The 20,534-nt window shown below is 42.7% G+C and overlaps 1 protein-coding gene across 7 annotated transcripts in view; it reads right to left on the reverse strand.

Moving 5' to 3' along the window:
* The window catches only part of Racgap1 (Rac GTPase activating protein 1), a 33,319-nt gene extending 17,402 nt beyond the window's left edge, over window positions 1-15,917 (reverse strand). Inside the window, exons 1-3 of one of the 7 annotated variants that reach the window (XM_021243115.2) lie at window positions 15,363-15,917; window positions 6,010-6,049; window positions 3,108-3,192 (exon numbers count right to left, since the gene is read on the reverse strand). In XM_021243115.2, the coding sequence (XP_021098774.1) occupies window positions 3,108-3,192 (85 nt within the window). In that variant the 5' untranslated portion in view covers window positions 6,010-6,049; window positions 15,363-15,917. Of the gene's footprint in view, window positions 1-3,107; window positions 3,197-6,009; window positions 6,050-11,320; window positions 11,479-15,362 lie in introns of those variants that run through there. The other 6 variants (XM_021243112.2, XM_004863000.3, XM_021243114.2 and 3 more) reach the window with 6 other exon arrangements.
* Between the last annotated feature and the right edge of the window lie 4,617 nt (window positions 15,918-20,534).

Below are 20,534 nucleotides of genomic sequence, written 5' to 3' on the forward strand. Positions count from 1 at the left end.
CAGCCTATGATTCATTTTAAAAAGTCAGGATTTGGTTCATAGTTCAGCAAGCAGATGTAAGTGGTTCTAGAACACTCGATTTTTTTTCCAACACCGCCCCCCACCCCCATCTTACCCCCGGCCCCACATCTTTGGACAATCTCTTCCCTTTGTCTTTCTCACTACCCTCTGAACTTAAGGGCAAGGACTGTCTTTTTGCTCTTTTATCTCCAGTGCCTTGCATTATATGGCACCATACCTAGCACATATAGGTACTCAACTATCTGTTTCATGAAGAACTGCTCTTCAGAACAAATTTAAACTCCAGGCACCCAAGCCTACCTTACCAGTCTAATCAAACTTACCTCCCACTACTACACAATAAATACCTTCTCTAGCTAAACCTATCAGTCCCTGCCCCTAGAACAGGCCCATATTTATTTCTGCCTTCTCACTTGTGACCAAGCTATGCATTTCTCTTTACATACCCATTTTCAAGTCCCATCTACTCCATGTATACTTTTCTAATCACTTTGCTCCCCATTAAATCTTTCTAAACTTGTCAAAAGTATTTATTTTGATAATGAGACTATCTTGTTTCATGAGAAGAAAATCCTATCTCTGAAACTAAAATACCATAATTTTCTTGAAAACAGCATCATACCACATATGCTTTACAATGTATCTCCTAATACAACACTGTATAACACAAACCTTGTACTGTATGTCACTGGCACACAATAGGCACCTGCTAAATATTAAGTTATACCCATTCCTAATTTATACACCAATGATACCAGAAAGATTTGGGTAGCTTTTAACAAAATAAAGTAGAAGATAGCCAGGCTGGGTGGTATACACCTGTGACTTCTTCTATTCCATGAGGCAGGACAATAGGCAAGTCTGAATTCAGCCTGGGAAATTTAGTGAGTCCCTACCTCAAAATAAAATTTTAAAAACAACTGGGGATATAGTTCGATGTTAGAGCACTTGCTTAACATATGCAAGGCCCTGGATTCAATCCCCAGCATTGCAAAAATTAGAAAACAAATACCATGTAGATGAGGAGGGGGTGAATAACAAAATACTCAGGCTATTAAAGTCATTTTATTTGAATATTAACTTTCATTTTTCAATAACCTTAGACTTAGGTTTTAGAAAAACCAAACAAAAAAAGAAAGGAATGAAGTTCTGAAGAAAAACAAGAGTAAGGAGTCAGGAGATAATGAGGGGAGGAGAATTGGAAGGATACTGGAGTAGCTGCACAAAGAAGATTCTAAAGTCTAAAAAATAATTTCTCAAAAGCCAGCATTCCAAGTTAGAAATTGAGGGTGTGGGGGGGCTCTCTACTATAAAATAGTTATCAATGAGAAACTAGAAATCTATTTATATAATAAAGATATCTGTAAAAATAATTATCTTGTTTAAGGGTATGTTGGATTTGTTTTGTTTTGGCGGACATGATCACTTCTGAAAGTATTTTTACTACTAGTATCTATCTCAATTTACTCACAAGTCCTCACAGCATTTCCATAAAGAAAATAAAGACATTTATTTCAACTCCTATTTTACAGCCAGCAGTTGTTACCAAGACTCTAAACCTCAGATTCTTCACTCTGCCCCCAACATGCTCTCAGCTATCTCCTCCCAGAGGTCTTATGACCATCATCTCTTCTACCCATTTTCCCTCTTTTCCATCTTCATAAGCACCATTCCAAAAGCATTATTTAGTTAGGAATGGAATTCCTCTTACTGACTCTTTCCTGAGCTATGGCAACCATCTCCTTCCTAGTCAGACTCCCAACCTCCATCTCTAATGCAGCCTACACCCTCTCTCCCAGGCTAATCTTCCCAAAGCACATTTCTAATTATGTCACACGCCCTTACTCCCATTCCCTTCAAACCCTCTTGCCTCCACACTGGCTGTTGCTTGACCTAAAATGACGTTTTATCTTTGCCTGTTAGGATACTACCTACATCTAAGGCTCAACTCAAACCCTGTTTTCCTCCATGAAGCCATTTAGTTGTCCCTTTCCCTCAACACATCATGTACTAGAAGCTTTGCTAGATTTTCACAAAATATTTGCTGAATGAACCTGAGTTTTAAGATCTTATTCCATATCTTTCCCACTAGAATGAAAAGTAATCCATCTTCCAAGATGATGTGACCTCAAAGAAAAGCCTGATTAGTATGCCACTGTGGTTACTGGGCTGGTACCAGCTGACAGGGTCATGCAGCAGCTATTAGAGAGAGAAAATAGAATACTGTTCTGAAAGGACTGTAAGTGGATAGGAGCTATTAAAAGCATCCATCAATTTAAAGAAAATATTGAAAGGCATAAGCAAGAAGCTATACTAAGTACTACCGAGATAAAGAAAAGTTCAAGACACAGTTCCTGCATTACTTCTGTATGAATGAGGCTGACTTGAGAGCAACATTTACTAAATAATACTAAACATAATACTAAACCTGTGAGATAGAAGGTGGCATAGAATAATTCCCTTTGATCATATAACGTCAGAGCTATTAACCCCATTTCCTTTTCTTGCTAATTTACTTTCCAGATTGTTCCCTCTGTCAACACCTTTTTCTCCCCAGTTCTCCACACCAACTCAATCCTTTATTACCATGCATCAAATATAAAAAATAGGTAAAAGTAATGCCTAGTCCCTCCTTAAAAAAGGAATTATGACTTTTTTCCTAACTGAAAATGTTTTACAAAACAGAGAAAGGCCAAGATTTTTAAAAATACATATAAGTATACATATATAGATATATATACATCTATATATGCAACTATTATTCTAAAAAAAAGTATTATCCTTAGAAAACCAGATTATTCCCTGTTTGTGGTACAAAGGTGAAATTGGCAACTAATGCCAACTATTTCAGTGGGAAGAGAACCTTGATAATGAAAAAAGTCTGGATAAAATCCATTTAAGAGTAACTATACAAAAAAATTTTATAGAAAAAAATTGACCATTTGGAATGAGTACCCATTGAGCTCTGACCATGGATAAGTGCCCATCAAATGAAATGCAACTTTAAAACATACTTCAGCTTTGTAGAAAACCCAAATCTGAAATCTGTTTTTTCTTTTTGTACAAACCAGCTCAGAATGACTTACGGAGTTCATTTCCTTCACTGAGAATCTCCACCCTGCGTACAAGCTGCTCAAACAGACTCCGCAAATTCAGCATCATAGTATCCATCTTTCTGCCAAGAAATCAAATACACATTAGGGGTCCTATCTTCTCCCCATAAGATTCAATAGCAATCTAGTACAGTCATCAAAGTCCAACATTCCATTTGCAGATACCATTATAAAAATCACAGGGCCAGGGATTTAGCTCAGTGGTTCGGCCACCTGCCTCGCAAGCGGAAGGCCCGAGTTTGATCCCCGGCACCAAAAAAAAAATTTCAAGCCAACAACTGATGTTCTGTGTGATCTTTATTATAAAACAGAAGTAAAATGTTTAGGACTCATTCAAAAACAACAAAACCACCTTTGAGGATAACACCCCCTCCCTACCTACTTCTCCCCCCACTCCATGCTCTGCAATCACTCTAGTGGTGGAAGGTAATTTGGAATGAATGTATCAGTTGATTGCAAGGTGACCAACTAAAATGTAGTTCTCCAAGGTAGACTTATTGATTAATATAATATTTTGCCACTTTAATAATACTGGAGTTTGAAGACATACACTATAACTTACAAGGTTTATTTCAAATTTCATTCTTGGTCAATGTCCTGTCGCAACTGCCTTTTAAAACTCAGGACGTGGTCAGCACATTTCCTACCAATGGTACAGATGATGTCACACAAGTGATTAAGTAGGGAAATTGCCAGCTCAGCAGCACAAGAATTATTTCTGTAATGCAGGGTTCTCTGCTGGTCTGTGTGCAGGGACTATATCTAATAAATTCATACTACATATAGAAAAGGATTATGTTGTACCACATTCTGGCATCAGAGAGAGACAGTACACCACCTTCACAGTTAGAAGGGCAAATGAAAAATCACTGTGACTGTGTTCTGTATAGTGAATTTCAGGTGTAGTATCCCCAAAAGACCTGCTGATATGAAATTTAAAAAATGCAGCCCTTATAGGTAGTTCTGTTCCAAAAAGACTTTAACTGGGAACACTTTGAAGAAATAAGATTTTCATTTAGCAGTCAAGAAAGACATTTACTATAGCTTCTCTAGTGTGAGAAACTGAAAGTGTAAATAAGGAATAAAAGGTATAATAGATAATGTGAAATAGGAAGAAAAGTGCAAAGGGGAGGGGGAAGAGTGGGAGGGGTAGGGGAAAGGAAAGAAGGGAATGGAATGAAAAAATGAAAACAAAGTCTTTGTAAATAGGGAAGGATGGAGAGGTTGAAGGGAGGGCAGGGGAAGGGGGGAAAATAAGAACCAAGAGACATTATGTAAAGGTGAAAATTTCCAATGATGAATGTCATTATATTGTATACCTAAAATGTACCAATAAAATAATATTTTTTTAAAAAGACATTTACTAAATATTGGGAAAATTATCAAGGAAATGAATTAAAAAGTCAAATTTCATTGAAAATTAAATGTCCTTAGAAATACCAGCAAAGGACTATTCTATATGTTTGTCTAACCACTCCTGGCAGCATTCTGGTCCAGGTTATTATTTCATGCATCTAAATAAAGTTTTCAGAACTCTATTATGAATGTTTAGTGATTTTGCAGTGCTTTTAAGATTGTACCATAGCTACAAGGGTAAGAAAGGAAAAAAAGAATAATACAAAGGACAAAGGGATATATAAACATAAAGATAGTTCTATTACATGCTACAGAAATAGTGGGAAGCCTACAAAAAATGTGCCATTAGAAAATTCCAGAAATGGAAAGAGGCAAAAATAAGTTGTGGTTTGTGCTCACTTTTTACAAAATAAGTCATCTTTATATACCACAATCAATAATAAAAGTCATCCCATGAAGCTGTCAAGTGTAAAATAAATAAATAAATAAATAAATAAATAAATGCTACAGAAATACTCATTTGTACACGTTATAATTGCTGTAAAAGAAAAAAAATTTTTAATTCCAAGCTTGGATGCAATATATACCTGAATCAGGGGCAGAGACCAAGACCTTCAAATGCTAATGTATCTGTTCCAAGCTACATTATCACAGTAAGCTGCTAAGCAACCAGACCAACAAATGTATTACAAAAATCTTTCTCTGAACTAAGAACAAAATTAAAAGAACAGCATTAAGGGCTGGGGATTTAGCTCAGTGGTTCCACGGCCTGCTGCGCAAGCGCAAGGACCTGAGTTCAATCCCAGATACAAAAAAAAAAAAGAATAGCATTAAAACTGGCAGGAAGAGACCTGGAACTCATGGAGATGCCTATGGGATTAACAAAAATAGATAAAAACACCCAAGTGCTCTAGGACAGAAATAGGACAGGACATTCAGTAGTGGATTCAAATGACGATCTCCTTTGACTCTCAGCAAAAATGGAAGACACTAATCAATAGTTTTAATATGGGGTATTCATTTCTTTCATCTCAACACTCATCTGTATATTCTAAAATTTTGAAACAGTAGAAAATTTCTGAGGCCAGGGATAGTGGTGCCTGTAGTCCCAGCACTCAGAAGGCTGAGGCAGGAGGACTGACATGAGTTCGAGGCCAGTCTGGGCTACATAGTGAGACCCTATCTCAAAACAAAAATTCTGTCCAAGAATGGAGAAAAGAAAATTTTCATAGTACAACTAGGATATTGGAAATTGTTTTTTAATGTTTTTCAGAGAGTTATCAGTCTTAAATGACAGTAAGATTTGATCCTTGACCCCCATGATTTCAATGTTTGTGTCTCTCCAAAATTCACGTTGAAACTTGTTACCCAATGCAACAGCATTAAGAGGTGGTTAGGGCATGAATGAGACTAGTACCTTTATTAAAAGGCTTGAGGGAATTTGACATTTTTTGACCATCTACCATGTGAGGATGTAGCAAGAAGGTGCCATCTTGGAAAAAAAAAAAGTAATTCTTACCAAAGAATCTGCTTGGAGCCTTGATCTTGGACGTCCCTGACTGCAAGAAATAAAATTCTATTATTTTAATTTCCCCAGCCTAAGGTATTTTGTTATAGCAGCAGAAACAGACTGAGACAGTTTCCTTTTAAAAAAAAACACCCAAAAAACTCCCATTTTCTCAATTCTTTTGGTCCATTATTCTTCTCTACATTATTTGTGCATATTACTCCCTGGTGTGAGGATCGGAACAAGGTAGTCTCTTAAAACCACAAACTTGGTTCTTGAAAATAAACATAGAAACCTACACGGCGGGGGAGGGGGGAATGGCTCTACATATAACAAGAATAATCTACATTGTTCTCCTTGAATGATGCCTACTATAGTACTTAGGGATGATTCTTTAAACTCCTAATGTTCTATTATAAACAACAAAGAGATAATCTCTAACTTTGTCAGTTCTTCATAGTCTCTATATTTAAAGTTTTCCAATAGTCTGGTTATCAATTTTTATTCTTTCCTGAACACCAGATAGTTCCTAAAGTGCAATCCTCCAAACTCTCAAAGAACTTATCAAACTATTTCACTTTAGCAATTGTATTGCTACTGCCAACTCATCAACTTCTCTCCTTGGACCTAGCCTCACTCCTAAATTTTTCAATTTGCTTAAATGCCCTAGTTCAGTGATAGTGGTGAACCTTTTAGAGCTTTCAATAATACAAACAGCCCACTGTGGCAAGTATCCCATAGGTTCACCACCACTGCCCTAGATGCTGAACCTGATTTTGAGACACTGTTCTATCTCTCCCCTTCATACACATCAACTACCCCACTGCTACCCTACCCTACTGATTCCCAATTTGGTCTTATTTCTTATCATTCTCCCAGTCACTCTGTTTCAAACTTCAGAAACACCTTTGGTCCCTTGGTTTTCTACAAGCATAATCACCAAACCTCGTAGACTCTTCCTTCATATATGTATTAGGCACCTCCCTTCATCACTTGGAAGCTGTCATCACCCACTTTAATTGTCCCCCTGCCTTTCCTGTCTCCGGTCTCTCCTCCACTACTTTGATCAGTTGCCACTCAGACACGCCCTGCACTCTAATTTAACTACCATGTTTCTGCCCTGTGTCCCAGGTAAACTGGAAATTTAGGGGAGAAGGCTTATATTTGGCACTACAATCTTACACACACACACATGCAATATTTAACACGATGCTTATGCACAAAACAAATATTTGATTAATGATAATCAGAAAATACATACACTCATAATACTTCTATCAAAAGAATTTCCATTCTACTTCAACATCATTGTGACTATAGATAAAAACAAAAAGAACAGTCAAGGTGGGGAGGGGGTGGCAGAAATCCTGGGAGAAAGCTTTAGGCTTCTATCTACCTGGGCACAATCTTCGGTAACCACTTAAGTTCCGAGACTCATCTATAAAGTAGAAACAATAGTATCTGCTGTATTTACCTCACAGAAAATTATAAATTAACAAAGGTATAAATTGAACCCTACTACTAAAATATAATGTATTATGAAAGTATGCAGTAAGGTTTTTTGAGTCTGATAGCTAATTATATTTTAGAACAGCAATTCTCAAATCAAGTAATTTTCTGTAGGCTGTCCTGTCTCCACAGAAGAATATCACTAAATTCTATATTTTAGATTTTTTTTTTCTTTTTTTGAGACAGGATATTGCTTTGTACTGCAGGCTGGCTTTGAACTCACTATGTAGCTCCAGACTGGCCTCAAACTCACAGTGAGCCTCCTGCCTCAGCCTCCCTGGTGCTGAGATTACAGGCAGGTACTATCATATCCAGTTGGAGTTTTTTAAAAAAATAGTGCCAAACAGCTAGAAAGAAAAAAGGAAACCAGTATTTACTGAGTGCTTTTGAAATCATTTGGGCACTAAACGACCCTTCACATATTTTTTCTTTAAATGAATCTGATTAACTTAATGAACTCCACTTTACAAAGGACAACTTAGGCTCAGAGATCTTAAGTGACTAACAAATGCTGAGCTCACAATGAAATCCAGGTCTAAACCCAAAATCTATGTTCTTTCCATCTTAACACATTAAAGATAAGATGTTATAAAAATAGCAGTTAGGTCACATATGTTGCAGATATTCTTGGACACCTCCTACAAATCCTAACATATACAAAGCACAATGAACATAAAACACAGATTATAGCTAGAACCTAGAGCAAAAAGAATCAAGGAGATAGCAAAATTGACTAGGTCAAGGCTCTTAAGCTGTTCTAGGTGAGTCTTGGTTGCTACTGAAGAGTGAATTTTTTTCCTCCAATATAGGTTTACTTAGGGTAATTCAAAAACAGCTCTAGTAAATTATAATCCTCTTTATATGCTGGTGGACCATATATTTTTATTAACATTCTACAGAAATGAACCTCAGGAATTATTTATAAGTAACAAAAATATCTTTCTGCATCACCACTAACTCTTGATATTGCAGCCAAATTGTAACTTGAAAAGCTAAAATTTACTCATCCAATTCAACATCAACTGAGAATGGTCTTAATTTTCCTGCTGGGTGACGTTTTCACCCTCATGTTTATTTTCTCTCCCTTTATTATTTAGCTCCATAACTAGGAGATACACTAATGTGAAAGAAAACAAAAACAAAGTCATACTGTAGTGCATTGCTTTGCAGCTGTAAAACAGCTGTCACTTTCCACTACACAGCCTGCTGCCTTTCGGGAGAGCTCAAATGATTCCTGTGTGTAGCAAGGAAATCAGTTTGTGGAGTACTTTAAACAAAAAGGTACTATAAAATCTCAGCTGTTATTGATGGGGAGCCCCAGAGGTGGAGAAGTCACTGTGTTATAGATTCCCAATCTGTGAGTATCCCTAAGGGAGCAATATGGCAACACCATGAAGGCATCTCAGCTTGCTGTGATTGCTTTGAGCCCCCAATTTAATTTCAATCACCCAGCCAAGAGACAGACAGTCCTTCAGAATAACAGACTATTACAGATCTTACTGCAAGGTACCCTGGGAAAAGTCTCTCTACTCTTCTTCCTCCCCCTACAGATAACATTATTAAGAGACCCCTATATCAGGTTTTTAGATGCATCGAGGGTATTAAATATTATAAGACAAAGCAATGAAAGACTGCTTGAGTTTTTCAGCAAAGTGCTTTAATGAAAAACATACCATAAACACTGCTGATCTGGAGTTTCCCAAGAAATCAACAATATAGGTTTCCTTCTGCCAAGGAGAACCATTCCCATAGAGCAGTGGTGGCGAACGTATGGCATGGGCATGCTGCAGTGGGCTATTTGTATCACTGAAAGCTCTATGGCATATAGGAGCTCAATACTAAGACTCTGTCATATAAAAGCATTTCAAGGGGCCAGGGATTTAGCTCAGTGATTCCACTGCCTGCCTCGAAAGTGCAAGGTCCTGAGTTTGATCCCCGGTACCAAAAAAAAGCATTTCAAAATAATTCTTTTCCCCAAATGTCTGGCTTCTGCTTCAACATATCAAAAGCTTCTATATAACTGGCAAGCAGAAGGAATCTTGAGACCAAATGTTCTTATAAGCAAATCAACTGCAAAAGTGAATAGAAAGTCCTTTATCCAAAATGAATGAAGGGGCGGAGATTTAGCTCAGTGGTGCCGCCACCTGCCTCACAAACACAAGGTCCCGTGTTAAATTCCCAGTAACAGGAAAAAAAAAAAGACTAAAATAACTAAAGGGAAGAACTGAATTAGGATTTTTCATTTATTACCCATTTTCCCCTCTATAAATTTTTTCCACTGTAAAATCTTCCATTCTTGAAGGTCTAGAATTCAATTCACTGAAGCTTTACCTTACTATTTCAGCCCCAAATAACCTTTATCATCTACAAAACTCACTTGGCAGATATAAAAATTCTATCTCACGGGGTTAATCTTCTGTGTTCAAAAACATATTTTTTTAAAGAGTGAAACAAAAACCTCATCAGCCTAAACAACTATAATTACCCCCATATCTAACTGTTGCCCATTATACACTCATATATCATACAGTTCCAACCAGATTATATGCAATTTTGTGCTTTGATTTTTGCTCTCAGGTTTCCATTACGTTGAAAAAAGCTGATGAAGAACTATTAGTTTAGCCATTCTCTTCTTTGGATATTTAGGTAATTTCTAGTTTTTCAATCATCTCTCTCCTGGAATTTCTTGCATAGTCACTCCTTTGCCTCTTTCAAATCTTTGCTCATGAACACTTCTCAGCTTTATTTTGCTTTACAGCACTTACCCCCGCGTAACATAATCTATTTATTTCTTTCATTTATTATCTGTCTTCTCAACAATTTAAATTCCAAGAAGGCAACAATTTTCGTCTGTTTTGTTCACTGTTGAGTCCCCATTTCCTAGAACAGGGCCTGGCACTTGGTAAATGACAAGTGAGTATTCAATGAATAAACAAACATCCCTACAGACAGTATTTTTCTCCAGATTACCTTGTTCTTACAATTGATTTCCAATTAGTACCAGAGTGTAAAAACTTGTACAGTCCTGGGTAAATACTGCCAAAATATTTCCTTAAAAGGCTGTACCAATGTACAGTACTTTCAACCATGTACAGGCCTACCAGATTCACCACAGTTGTCTTTTTAAATTCTGAGTCATCCCAAATAAACTGCACGCTCCTTTAAGGTCAATAAGATTGTCTTCTACTTACACTTTGTACTTAAGAAAACCTGTTGAATGATTAAGCTAGAAGAAAGGCACCTCCTCTACGCATCTGCAAAAACTCGAAAAGCTTATTAACCAGACATATTAAAAAGGCAATGTCTTTGTTAAGGTTTATCTTTCCATCCAACCCACCTTCCGACACACACCCTCCGCAGACGGATGAGAATCTACTTATCTACTTAATCTACTACTAAGAGGATTGAAAGTGTTAAAAATAAGGCCTCGTAGTGACTGAGGCTAAGAAGTAGGATGGGAAGGGCAAGATGTCATTGGAGTACAGCATCGTCTACCTAGGGGGACACAGCTGGAAAGAGGAAGAGGCTCCTCTCCAGGCCGGGCGCATCTCTCACAGAAACAACCCAGAAACACCCCGTTCCTCCGAAAACGGGGTGGGGTGCACCCCACCCACTTTCACACTCTGTATTTAAATGAAAGCCATTTGGAGGTGGGGGGAAGCGGGTATGGCTCAGTCCAACCCACTGGTCAAGAAGACGTCCCCGACTTCCCCAAAAACCCGACGCTGAGAAAAAAGCCCCAGCCCCAAGGAAGCCCGTGAAGGGATTGCCGCAGCCGGCCTTCACCCCAACCTCCACAGTGCCCGAGACTTACCACGTCGGAACCACCCTTTCCCGCTACAAGGCAGCACCAGACGGCCCCCCGTCTCACAGCCCCCAGCGTTCACTTCGCGGGGTCGGCCCGGGCCCCCTGGGCCAACTCCCACTTCCCTCTGCGCCTCACCCAACGACAGAGCGGCACCGCGCCGCCAGCTCCGGTTTGAAATCCTACTCCAACCAATCACAGAGAAATTTATTCCTCCCACCGTCCTCTATGCTAGAACGCACGCGCCAGGACAACGCGGCGGAGAGGGAATGGAATTGAGCATGCGCATTCCGTTAGAGAGGCGCTAAAGATAGCCATTTTGACTAAGGTCAACAGTTCTTCCATCGCCCTTTCCTGAAGTCTTTTTGGATGCCATGTTGACAAAGGGCAAGTGCTGGTACTTCTTGAGTACAGTATGTCTGATTATTGCGCTCGTCTCCCCGCAGCCGGGCAAAAGCGCTCTTCAAAACCATTAATTGAACAGTGTCGTCTTGCTGTTTTACGGGAAGACCTCCAGAAGGCTATAAAACAAGAGTCATTTTCAATCATATGTACTGAGCTATATTATCCCTTCGTTCTTTGACACATTTATTCAGTCTTCCAACTTCATAACAAGTATTCTGCTGGGAAACAGAAAAACAAAGATAATGTGGGCAGGGGATTTAGGTCAATGGTGCCGCCGCCTGCCTCACAAGCGCAAGGGTCCCGAGTTAGATCCCCGGTACCAAAAAAACAGAAGTGATCTCTGCTTTCCAATAGTCACAAATAGAAGAAGCAGTTTAAGGAAACAAAAGTACGAAATAAAAGCATTATAATTCCATTTAATAAACGTTACTTAGAACTTGGCAATATGATAGCAAGGAGCTTTCATACTTTTTAAAAACCTGGACTCAGGGCCCGGGATTTAGCTCAGTGGTTTCGCCGCTTGCTGCGCAAGCGCAAGGACCTGAGTTCAATCCCTGGTACCAAAAAAAAAAAAAAAATCTGGACCCACAGGGAGAAATACATTCTACATTACAAACACGTATCAGAGGACCCTGATCATCTTTGCTACATGTAATGTACCTTAACCTTTTTCTATTTTCTCCTTGTTGGTGTCCTACCTCAATGAATTTACTACCAATAATGAGTGACTCCCTGCATTGTGGAAAAAAATACTGTACTAGCTAGAGCATACAAGAAGCAGTATATGATCCTAATAGAAAGATCGAAGGTTAGGTAGATTTTGGTCAAAGGATATAAAATTTCAGGTACAGCAGTTAGATTCAGGAGATTATAACATAGTGACCATAGTTAATAATGAGGTATTGTATATTTGAAACCTGCTAAGAGAGTAGACTTTAAGTGTTCTCACCACAAAAAAAGGTAAGAGATATGCTAACTTGCTTGATTCAGTCATCCCACAATGCATACATATAGCAAGATATGTATATCATAAACATGTACATTTTATTGTTAATTTTTTTAAAATCACAAATTTTTTAACCAGAAAACTTGACTCTGTTTTTGTTTTTGGTACCGGGAATTGAACTCAGGACCTTTTGCTTCCCAGGCAGGCAGGGCACCACTGAGCTAAATCCCCAGCACAACTTGACTCTTTTTTTTTTTTTTTGGTACCGAGGATCAAACTTGGGACCTTGCACTTGTGAGGCAGGCACCAGAACCACTGAGCTAAATCCCCGGCCCTACAACTTGACTCTTTTAGCAGTGCTGGAGCACTGTTGTGTGGCAAGCATACCACGTAACCAGCTACATTACTGTGTGTGTGTGTGTGTGTGTGTGTTAGGGATGGAACCCAGGACCTCCCATACACGCTACCACATACCTGCACCTCTGCCCCTACTGTATGACTTTTAACTCTTATGTACTTCACTTCTTCCAGTTATAAGCTAGAAATAATAATACCATCCATATCTGGCAGGTTTCTGCTCAGGTCCATCAAGGTAGTGTTGGTATGGCATCAAAGTTTATCCTTGTAAACTATAATGCAGATTGTTATTAGGGTTATTAGGAAAGGAATAAAGAAAGAAAATATTAACTGTAAATATATTGTTCTATTTAAACCTCCCAGCAACTTTTCAGGGTCAGGAGCATTTACTGATTGCAGTAGCTTATGCTTCTTAGACACCCATAATACAATGAAGTAAGTACTGTACTAGGACAGAGATCCATGTAAAGTGCCTTAGGAGTACAGACAAGGAAGCAATTAATCCTATCTGGGGAGTAGGAGTGTTAAAAAAGCCTAGAGACTGATATCTGAGCTGGAACTTGAAGTGTGAATAGAAATTTACTGGAGAGAAGGGGGTGGCAAATTCCTGGCAATGGGAAGATCATGTGACCACTGAGGAATGAGGCAAGTGTATATTTAATAAATACACAAGCACACAGTTTATGAAGGTTTAGGGCTATGAAGGAACATCTACTTCAGTTTCAGGTGATCTTGGAGATTCATGAGTATGATGTCTCTCCGGGCAGCACTGGCCTGAGAAGGAGGAGATTCTGGCAAAATAAACTGGAAGCATACCAGGAAGAGATTGGACTTCATCTTATAATAGACTCAACAACAAGACAGAAAGATTTGGACTGACTTGACTGATTTAGAGCATACTCTAAAATAGCGGTGGGAATTTAGTGAAGTGGTAAAGTGTTTGCCTAGCATGCAGGACACCCTCGGTTCAATCCCAGCACAGGAAGGAAGGGAGGGAGGGAATGATGCTTTGGAGGATGATCTGGAAAGGAAAACCGGGGTGGGGGTGGGGGGGTATCTACCTGAAGATAGACTCTTGATTTAGGTCCGTGGCAGTGGGGATAAGGAGGGGACAGGTGGGAAAGATAATCATGAATGGAATGAAATGTCTTACTAAAATGATTGGATGTTGGATGTGAGACAGAAGGGTGTGTAGAATGCCTTAGCTTTCTCTTCCTCCACACGCCCCATCCTTTCCTTACCTAATAGCCATTAAGGACTTCAGCTTCTTCCTTAATAAATCTTTAAGGAGGCTCTCCCAAGGGACCCTGGCTGCACTTCCTGACCTTCAAGTGTTTACAGTTCCTCAAGTACACCAACTACTGTCCCCACCCAGAGCTCCAATTCCTGGTCAAACTACCCCAAACACTTCACCTCACCAAGTCCTACTTAGCCTTCTGTGCAAATTAAATCTTTACTGCTTTCCTCAGGAAGGAGCACCCCATCCTCCCCCTTTCATATGTGTCACCTCATCTGGATTTTTTTCTTTCTAGTTCTTCTAGTTACTGTGTTGTTGTTTGTGTTGTGGTACTGGGGGTTGAGCTACTGCAGTAATCTACCACTGAGTTACATCTCAACCCTTTAAAAAAAAATTTTTTTTTTTTAAGGCAGAGTCTCACTAAGTTGCCTAGGCTGGTTTCAAACTTGCAATCCTCCTGTCTCAACCTGCCCAGTAGCTAGCTGGGATGATAGGTGTGTACCACCACACCAGCCTCTAGTTACTGTTTCATGGCTGTACCTTAACTCACCCCTCTCCTCTGTAAATGTATATCTATTTCATAAGATTGTTGAGAGGAATAAATGAAAAGTCCTTGTAAAATAATTAGCACTATTTTTGACACACATAAGCTCTCGGCAATTATTCCACATTTTCCCCACTAGACTATAAACTGTAAAAGAACGAGAGTTGGTTCTCCTTTCATTTACTGCCATATTTGCAGCTCCAATAAATAGTCCAAGTGCAGGTGGACTGGTAGCAGTGTGCCACCCTACCACCCAATCCGAGGTCCCAGATGATCAGTCCTTCCCACCTCCCCTCCACCCAAAGAACACCCACCTCCCATTTCACTCTCAGTCCTTCCTGCTGCACCACCCCAGAGAGAAGAAAGCAAAAGGGGTGCGTGTGTGTGTGTGTGTGTGTGTGTGTGTGTGTGTGTGTGGTGGGGCAGGGGGCGGTTAACTCCTTTTCTTCCCAAACCATAGTAGTCTGGGGAGGGAGACATTCAGAGGCTCCACCAGTACCGGGAAAAGCAAACAATCTGGTGCCAGAAAGCTTTGAGTTCGATTCCCGGCTCTGTCACTTACTAGAGGCGCGCTCCTTTGTCCTGGTTATTTAGTCTCCCGCTTCTGGAGAGACTCCCTGGGCCGGGGCGGGGGCCGTTGCGCAGTGCCAGGGAGGTAACGGCTGGGAAAGGGCTTCTGCGTGCTGGAACGCGCCGCTGGGGACCGCGGGGTTACAGGGCTCTCAGCGGGCGCCGCCGCTCCAGCCCCTCGGCCTCGCGCGCGCGGGGCGCCAGTGGGTTTCGTGCTGAAGGCGGGGAGGCCGCCTGCCAGATGTCGAGTCAGAAAAACGGTCACCGTCGGTGCCTGGACAATGGGGAGGGGCGCCCTGGGGCCCCGGGGAGACTCGGCCCCTGGCCGCCGCCGCGGGCCACTGCCCAGGGTTTGTCGTCGCCCCCTTCCCGGGCTGGGCTTCTCCCTTCGTTCCTTTTCGTTTTTCGTTTGTCTCCGGAGGTCTCACTCCTGCCTCCCTTCTGGGATTACTCTTCCCTCTGCCAAGTAAACCGAGCCGATTTCGAGCACTTCTGCGTCCAGAGGCTGCGCTAACCCCCAGGGCCAAGGTCACTGCACAGACAAGCAGAGGGAGGACGGGCTGTGCTCTCGGGGTCGGGGAGAGCCCACCGCCGCCTGAGGTCCGGAGAGCACCGGAAAGCAGAGCCCTTTGGAAGGAAACCCCAACCCCGGCGGGAAGGAATTGGGAAGTGAAGCAGGCCACAGTGTCACTGGAGTGGGGGAGCCAGTCCAGTGTGGCTGGGGTGCAGTGACCTTGTCTGCAGTTTAGGAAGTAAGCCGGAGACGATTTTGAGAGGGCAGTGTGGGAGACCTTGATACCGGCCCAAATAAATTAACTGTGTGTCCTGAGGCATGAGTGAGCCATCGAAAGTTTCACTGCTAGTTCTTTTCAGAGAACAATAAACATAGAGGTTAAATCCATGGGCTCTGAAGTTACAGCAGCCCAGTTCAAGGCCTGTTTCCACCACTCAGGACCCGTGCAAGGGGTCTTCTCTGTGCCTCCGTCTGCCTTTTTTTTTTTTGGTACCAGGGACCTTGGGCTTGTGAGGCGGGTGGCGGAACCACTGAGCTAAATCCCTGGCCCTAAAGAAAGGCTATCTCAGACATTTTTTTCTTTTGTTTTGGTCCCGGGGATCAAACTCGGGACCTTTCTCTTGCAAGGCAGGCGGCAGAACCTCTGAGCTAAATCCCCAGCCCCCGTTTGCCTATTAAATAACAATGATATGGGTCTGGGGATTTAGCTCAGTGGTTTCACCGCCTGCCTCACAAGGTCCCAAGTTTGATCCTCAGTACCAATAATAATAATAATAATAATAACAACAACAACAATGATAGCAATAGGAAATGGTAAAGGACTATTGGAAGGATTAAATAAAAGTGCCTACAAAACTCTTAGCACAGGGCCAAGCACACTGTGTCCCAGAAGTCTTATTTTTTATTTCCCTTTCTTTCTTTGTCTTAGCAATGTAGAGTTTCTCAAATGTCACTTCAGCTATCAACAGACAAGAAGGAACTGAGAGAAGAGCCTGGTGCCATCTCACACACCTGTAATCCCAGCTACTTGGGAGGCTGAGACAGGGAGATCCCAAATTCAAGGCAAGCCTGAGCAAATTAGTGAGACTTTGTCTCAAAATTTTAAAATAAAAATGGTTGGGAGTGTAGCTCAGTGACGGTAGAGCTCCCCTAGGCTCAAGGCCCAGTACTGGGGGAGGGGAGAAGAAAATAACAAGACAGCAAGGCTGCTAGGACCATAGCCTTCCCTCAGCCTTTGGGAGCCCAGAGAATGCATGGAGACCCATGGAGTTAGAGAAACCTTCTGATGGTGGAGGTGGGGACAAATCAGAGAAGGGAAGAAGGTCGTGCCTGGCAGGGAGGTTTGTCTAAAAAGGGAACAATTACGAGAAGACGTTTGATAACACTCAGGACCAAAGCTGACTGGCAACAACAGCTCCTGGCTAGAGGGGGGGACCTAAGTGGCCAGCACCTCCTCCTCCTCCCTTCCCTCACCCTGCTGAACCCCGATCCAGCTCAGCCATTTTCATCAAGAGTTCTGGGAGGAGCCAGAGAGCCTCAGAGAAGTTGGCGGTTGGACACACACACACACACACACACACCCCAGATGCCAAGGACCTCTCCTGCTGATAAACTGTTGGGATCTATAGAACTTTCTAGCTCAACTTGAAGGTGTACCCAAAAGATAGATGCACGTGATGATGTGACACAGGAACTCTACCCTACCTTGAGACACACACACACACACACACACACACACACACACACACACGGGCTCAGGGGTGGTTTTAGTAGAACAAATGAAGAAGGACCAGGACCTCTAGTGCCGCCCCTCCACCTCTCCTCCCTCCACCTCTCCTCCAGCCAGAGCTTGGACTCTGCCTGCCTGCCTCCATTCTAGGGCTGGCACCTGCCCCTCCTTGGTCAAGCCCCACTCATCTGCTTGGCCTCTCTCATGCACCCCTCTGAGCTGCAAATTCCTTCTCACAATCACTGCGCTGCCCTGTCCGTCTGCCCCTTCCTTGCTTGTGCCCCGGGCTGGATACTCCCAAACCTGTTCCTCTCACCCTCCTACAAGTCTGACCTTCTACCATGCCTCTCTGGGGCTTGCCAAGTGAGTGCTGTTAACCAGAGAAGACCAGAAGGAGAGGCAGCCAAAGGAGCAGCAAGATGCACATCGACAAGGCTTCTCTGGGCAGCAGAGGACAGTGGGATAGGTGGGCAGGCCACACACACACACACACACACACAAACACACACACACACACACACACACACACACACACCAGGCCTATCCCCTCGGCAGAGCCTGTTTCCTCACTGCCCACCAAGCCCTTCCCATCTGCTTCCAAGATGTTTGGTGTGGAAGCAGATGGGGGCTGTAGAGGGGCTGGCTTTTCCTGGAGATCCCCCACATTCTGGGGAACTTCCAGCAAGTCTAGGATCATTGCAGCCGCCCCGCCCCATTGACAGCCCAACCCCTGTCCCTCCCTCCCACCTCCTCCTCCTGCTCCTGGTACCTCTCTCCCACCCCTGTGAAGCCTTCAAGGCTAGCAGGGAGGTCAGAACGGAGCCCATCCTGGCAAAATGAGAAAAGATTAGAGCAATACATTTGCTGTCAATGGCAATAAGACTGTCTGAGCAGGGGAGAAGGAATATTTGATTTCAGGCTCTCCGGGGATCCTGATGAAGGAGCATTGGCAGCCACAGCCCCGGGCCTGACAGAGTGAGGGAGCTGGTCCCAGCCCCACCAACTGGGGAGCCTGGTGTCCCAGGCCTTCCATCTTCATATCGACCCTGTCCTCCACAGCCACCCACAGGGCTCCTGCTCGCCCCTCCTCCCCACCTACATTTCTCTCTCCACGGCCAAACTTGGTTCCTACAGCAGTTTCTCTGCCCCATGCAAGGTGATGGAGCAGAAACAACTTGCCTGGGTTCAAACCCCTACTTCTCCCAAGCCCAGGCAAGTCACCAAGCCTCTGGAAGTCATGGGGCAGTGTGGGTGGAGGAGAGAACATGGCATTTGGCATCCTGAGGCTTGGGGCCCACTAAGCACTCATCACTTCAGTCACCTAACCCGTCAACTTCTATGTACTCATCTTTAAATGGGGATAAAGCAAATGATGAAGTCTGTGTCTGGGGGGAAGTTAATATTGACAAGCCAGTGAATATGAAAGTTGTAAACAATTGTGAGGATTCAGGATAAGTTCCCTGCTGAAGGCTTGACCTGGCTTCACAGGCCTTCAGAGGGTTCCTGACAGTGCTAGGATCCCTGCTTCTGGGCCCTACTCTCCTGCAGTGGGGGAAGGATGTAGTCTCTGGACATGGGGATAAAGCCTTCTTCTCAAACAGTCCTGAATTGAAAAAAGTGACTGTCAACTTGCCTCAGACCAATTCTCAAAGACTCTCTGGAGGGGAGGTTTTAGAAGGAGCTGGTCATAGCCAGGCGTGGGGGTGCACACCTATAATCCCAGTGCTCTGGGAGGCTGAAGCAAGAGAATCGAAACTTTGAGCAGTCTGGGCACCTTAGCAACTTAGCAAGAGCTAGTCTCAAACAAATAAAAGGGAGTGGGAGACGGGGCATACAGTTCAATGTGAAGGGCCTGGGTTTAATCCCCAGTCTAAAAAAAAAATTGAGAAAGCTGGTCACTATGTCTCCTTACTAACTCCTCTGACTCTTGTGTCCACACATGAATGGTGCCCTGGAGACAATATATAGTGTGCCAGGTTGGCCTGGATGCAGAGTGAGGCTCCTTACTCCCAGCCACCAGTGAGGGACAAGGTACTGGGGAGGAGAGAAAGGAGGGGGACTAGGGGATGGAATTAACATTGATTATGAGGCTGCGGTGTACCAGGCACCATGCAGTGTTTTTCACATGACGTCTGTCTACACACAGCCTGAGAGGTAGGTAAAACTGACATGGAGGTCACCTAACCTGCCCACTGTTACCACCTGGAAGGAACTGAAATGGTGATCTGACCCCATCCCTCCACCCTCCCTCCACCGGAGAGGAGGGTCAAGGCCTCTGTCCCAGACTTCTTTGAGCTGGAAGACTGAACAGATCTGTTTTTTTCTCCCAGGGCCAGGGATTGAACCCAGGGCCTCATGTATGCTAGGCAAGCACTCTACACACCAAGAGCACACCCAGCCCATGGGCAGATCTTCAAATCCTGCTGAACTACAGTTTTCTCCTCTATTAAAGAGAATAAGGCCTGGGGATTTAGCTCAGTGGTTTCACTGCCTGCTACACAAGCGCAAGGACCCGAGTTCAATCCCTGGTAAAAAAAAAAAATATATATATATATGTATATGGGAATAATTCTCATGAACTAACTTAACACAAAGAGTGCTTTAGAAAATTAGGGTTCTTTTCCTCCGTGAAGCCTTCTCTACCACCCAGACCCACAGTCACAAAAAGTGCAGACTTCCTGTTCGCTTTTTATAGCTGTGTCTTGATCCCTTAACTAGAGTGCCCAACTGATTGTCTGAGGTTGTAGACTGCCCCTAACTCTTTGTAATCCTGGGGTTTACATGGTGTCTGGCACGTACTGGGTGCTAGTAGTGATAATAGTGGTGGTGTTTCCCATGGGAATCATATTTAAATTTAAAGTAGTGGCGGTGATGGTGCCAACAGTAGCGAAGGTAGTGAGTTTGGGTGGCTCAGGTGTCTG

The sequence above is a fragment of the Heterocephalus glaber genome, unplaced genomic scaffold (genome assembly GCF_053883595.1).
Source record: "Heterocephalus glaber isolate CG9 unplaced genomic scaffold, H.glaber_assembly_v1.0 deba00001733, whole genome shotgun sequence".
NCBI lineage: Eukaryota > Metazoa > Chordata > Mammalia > Rodentia > Bathyergidae > Heterocephalus > Heterocephalus glaber.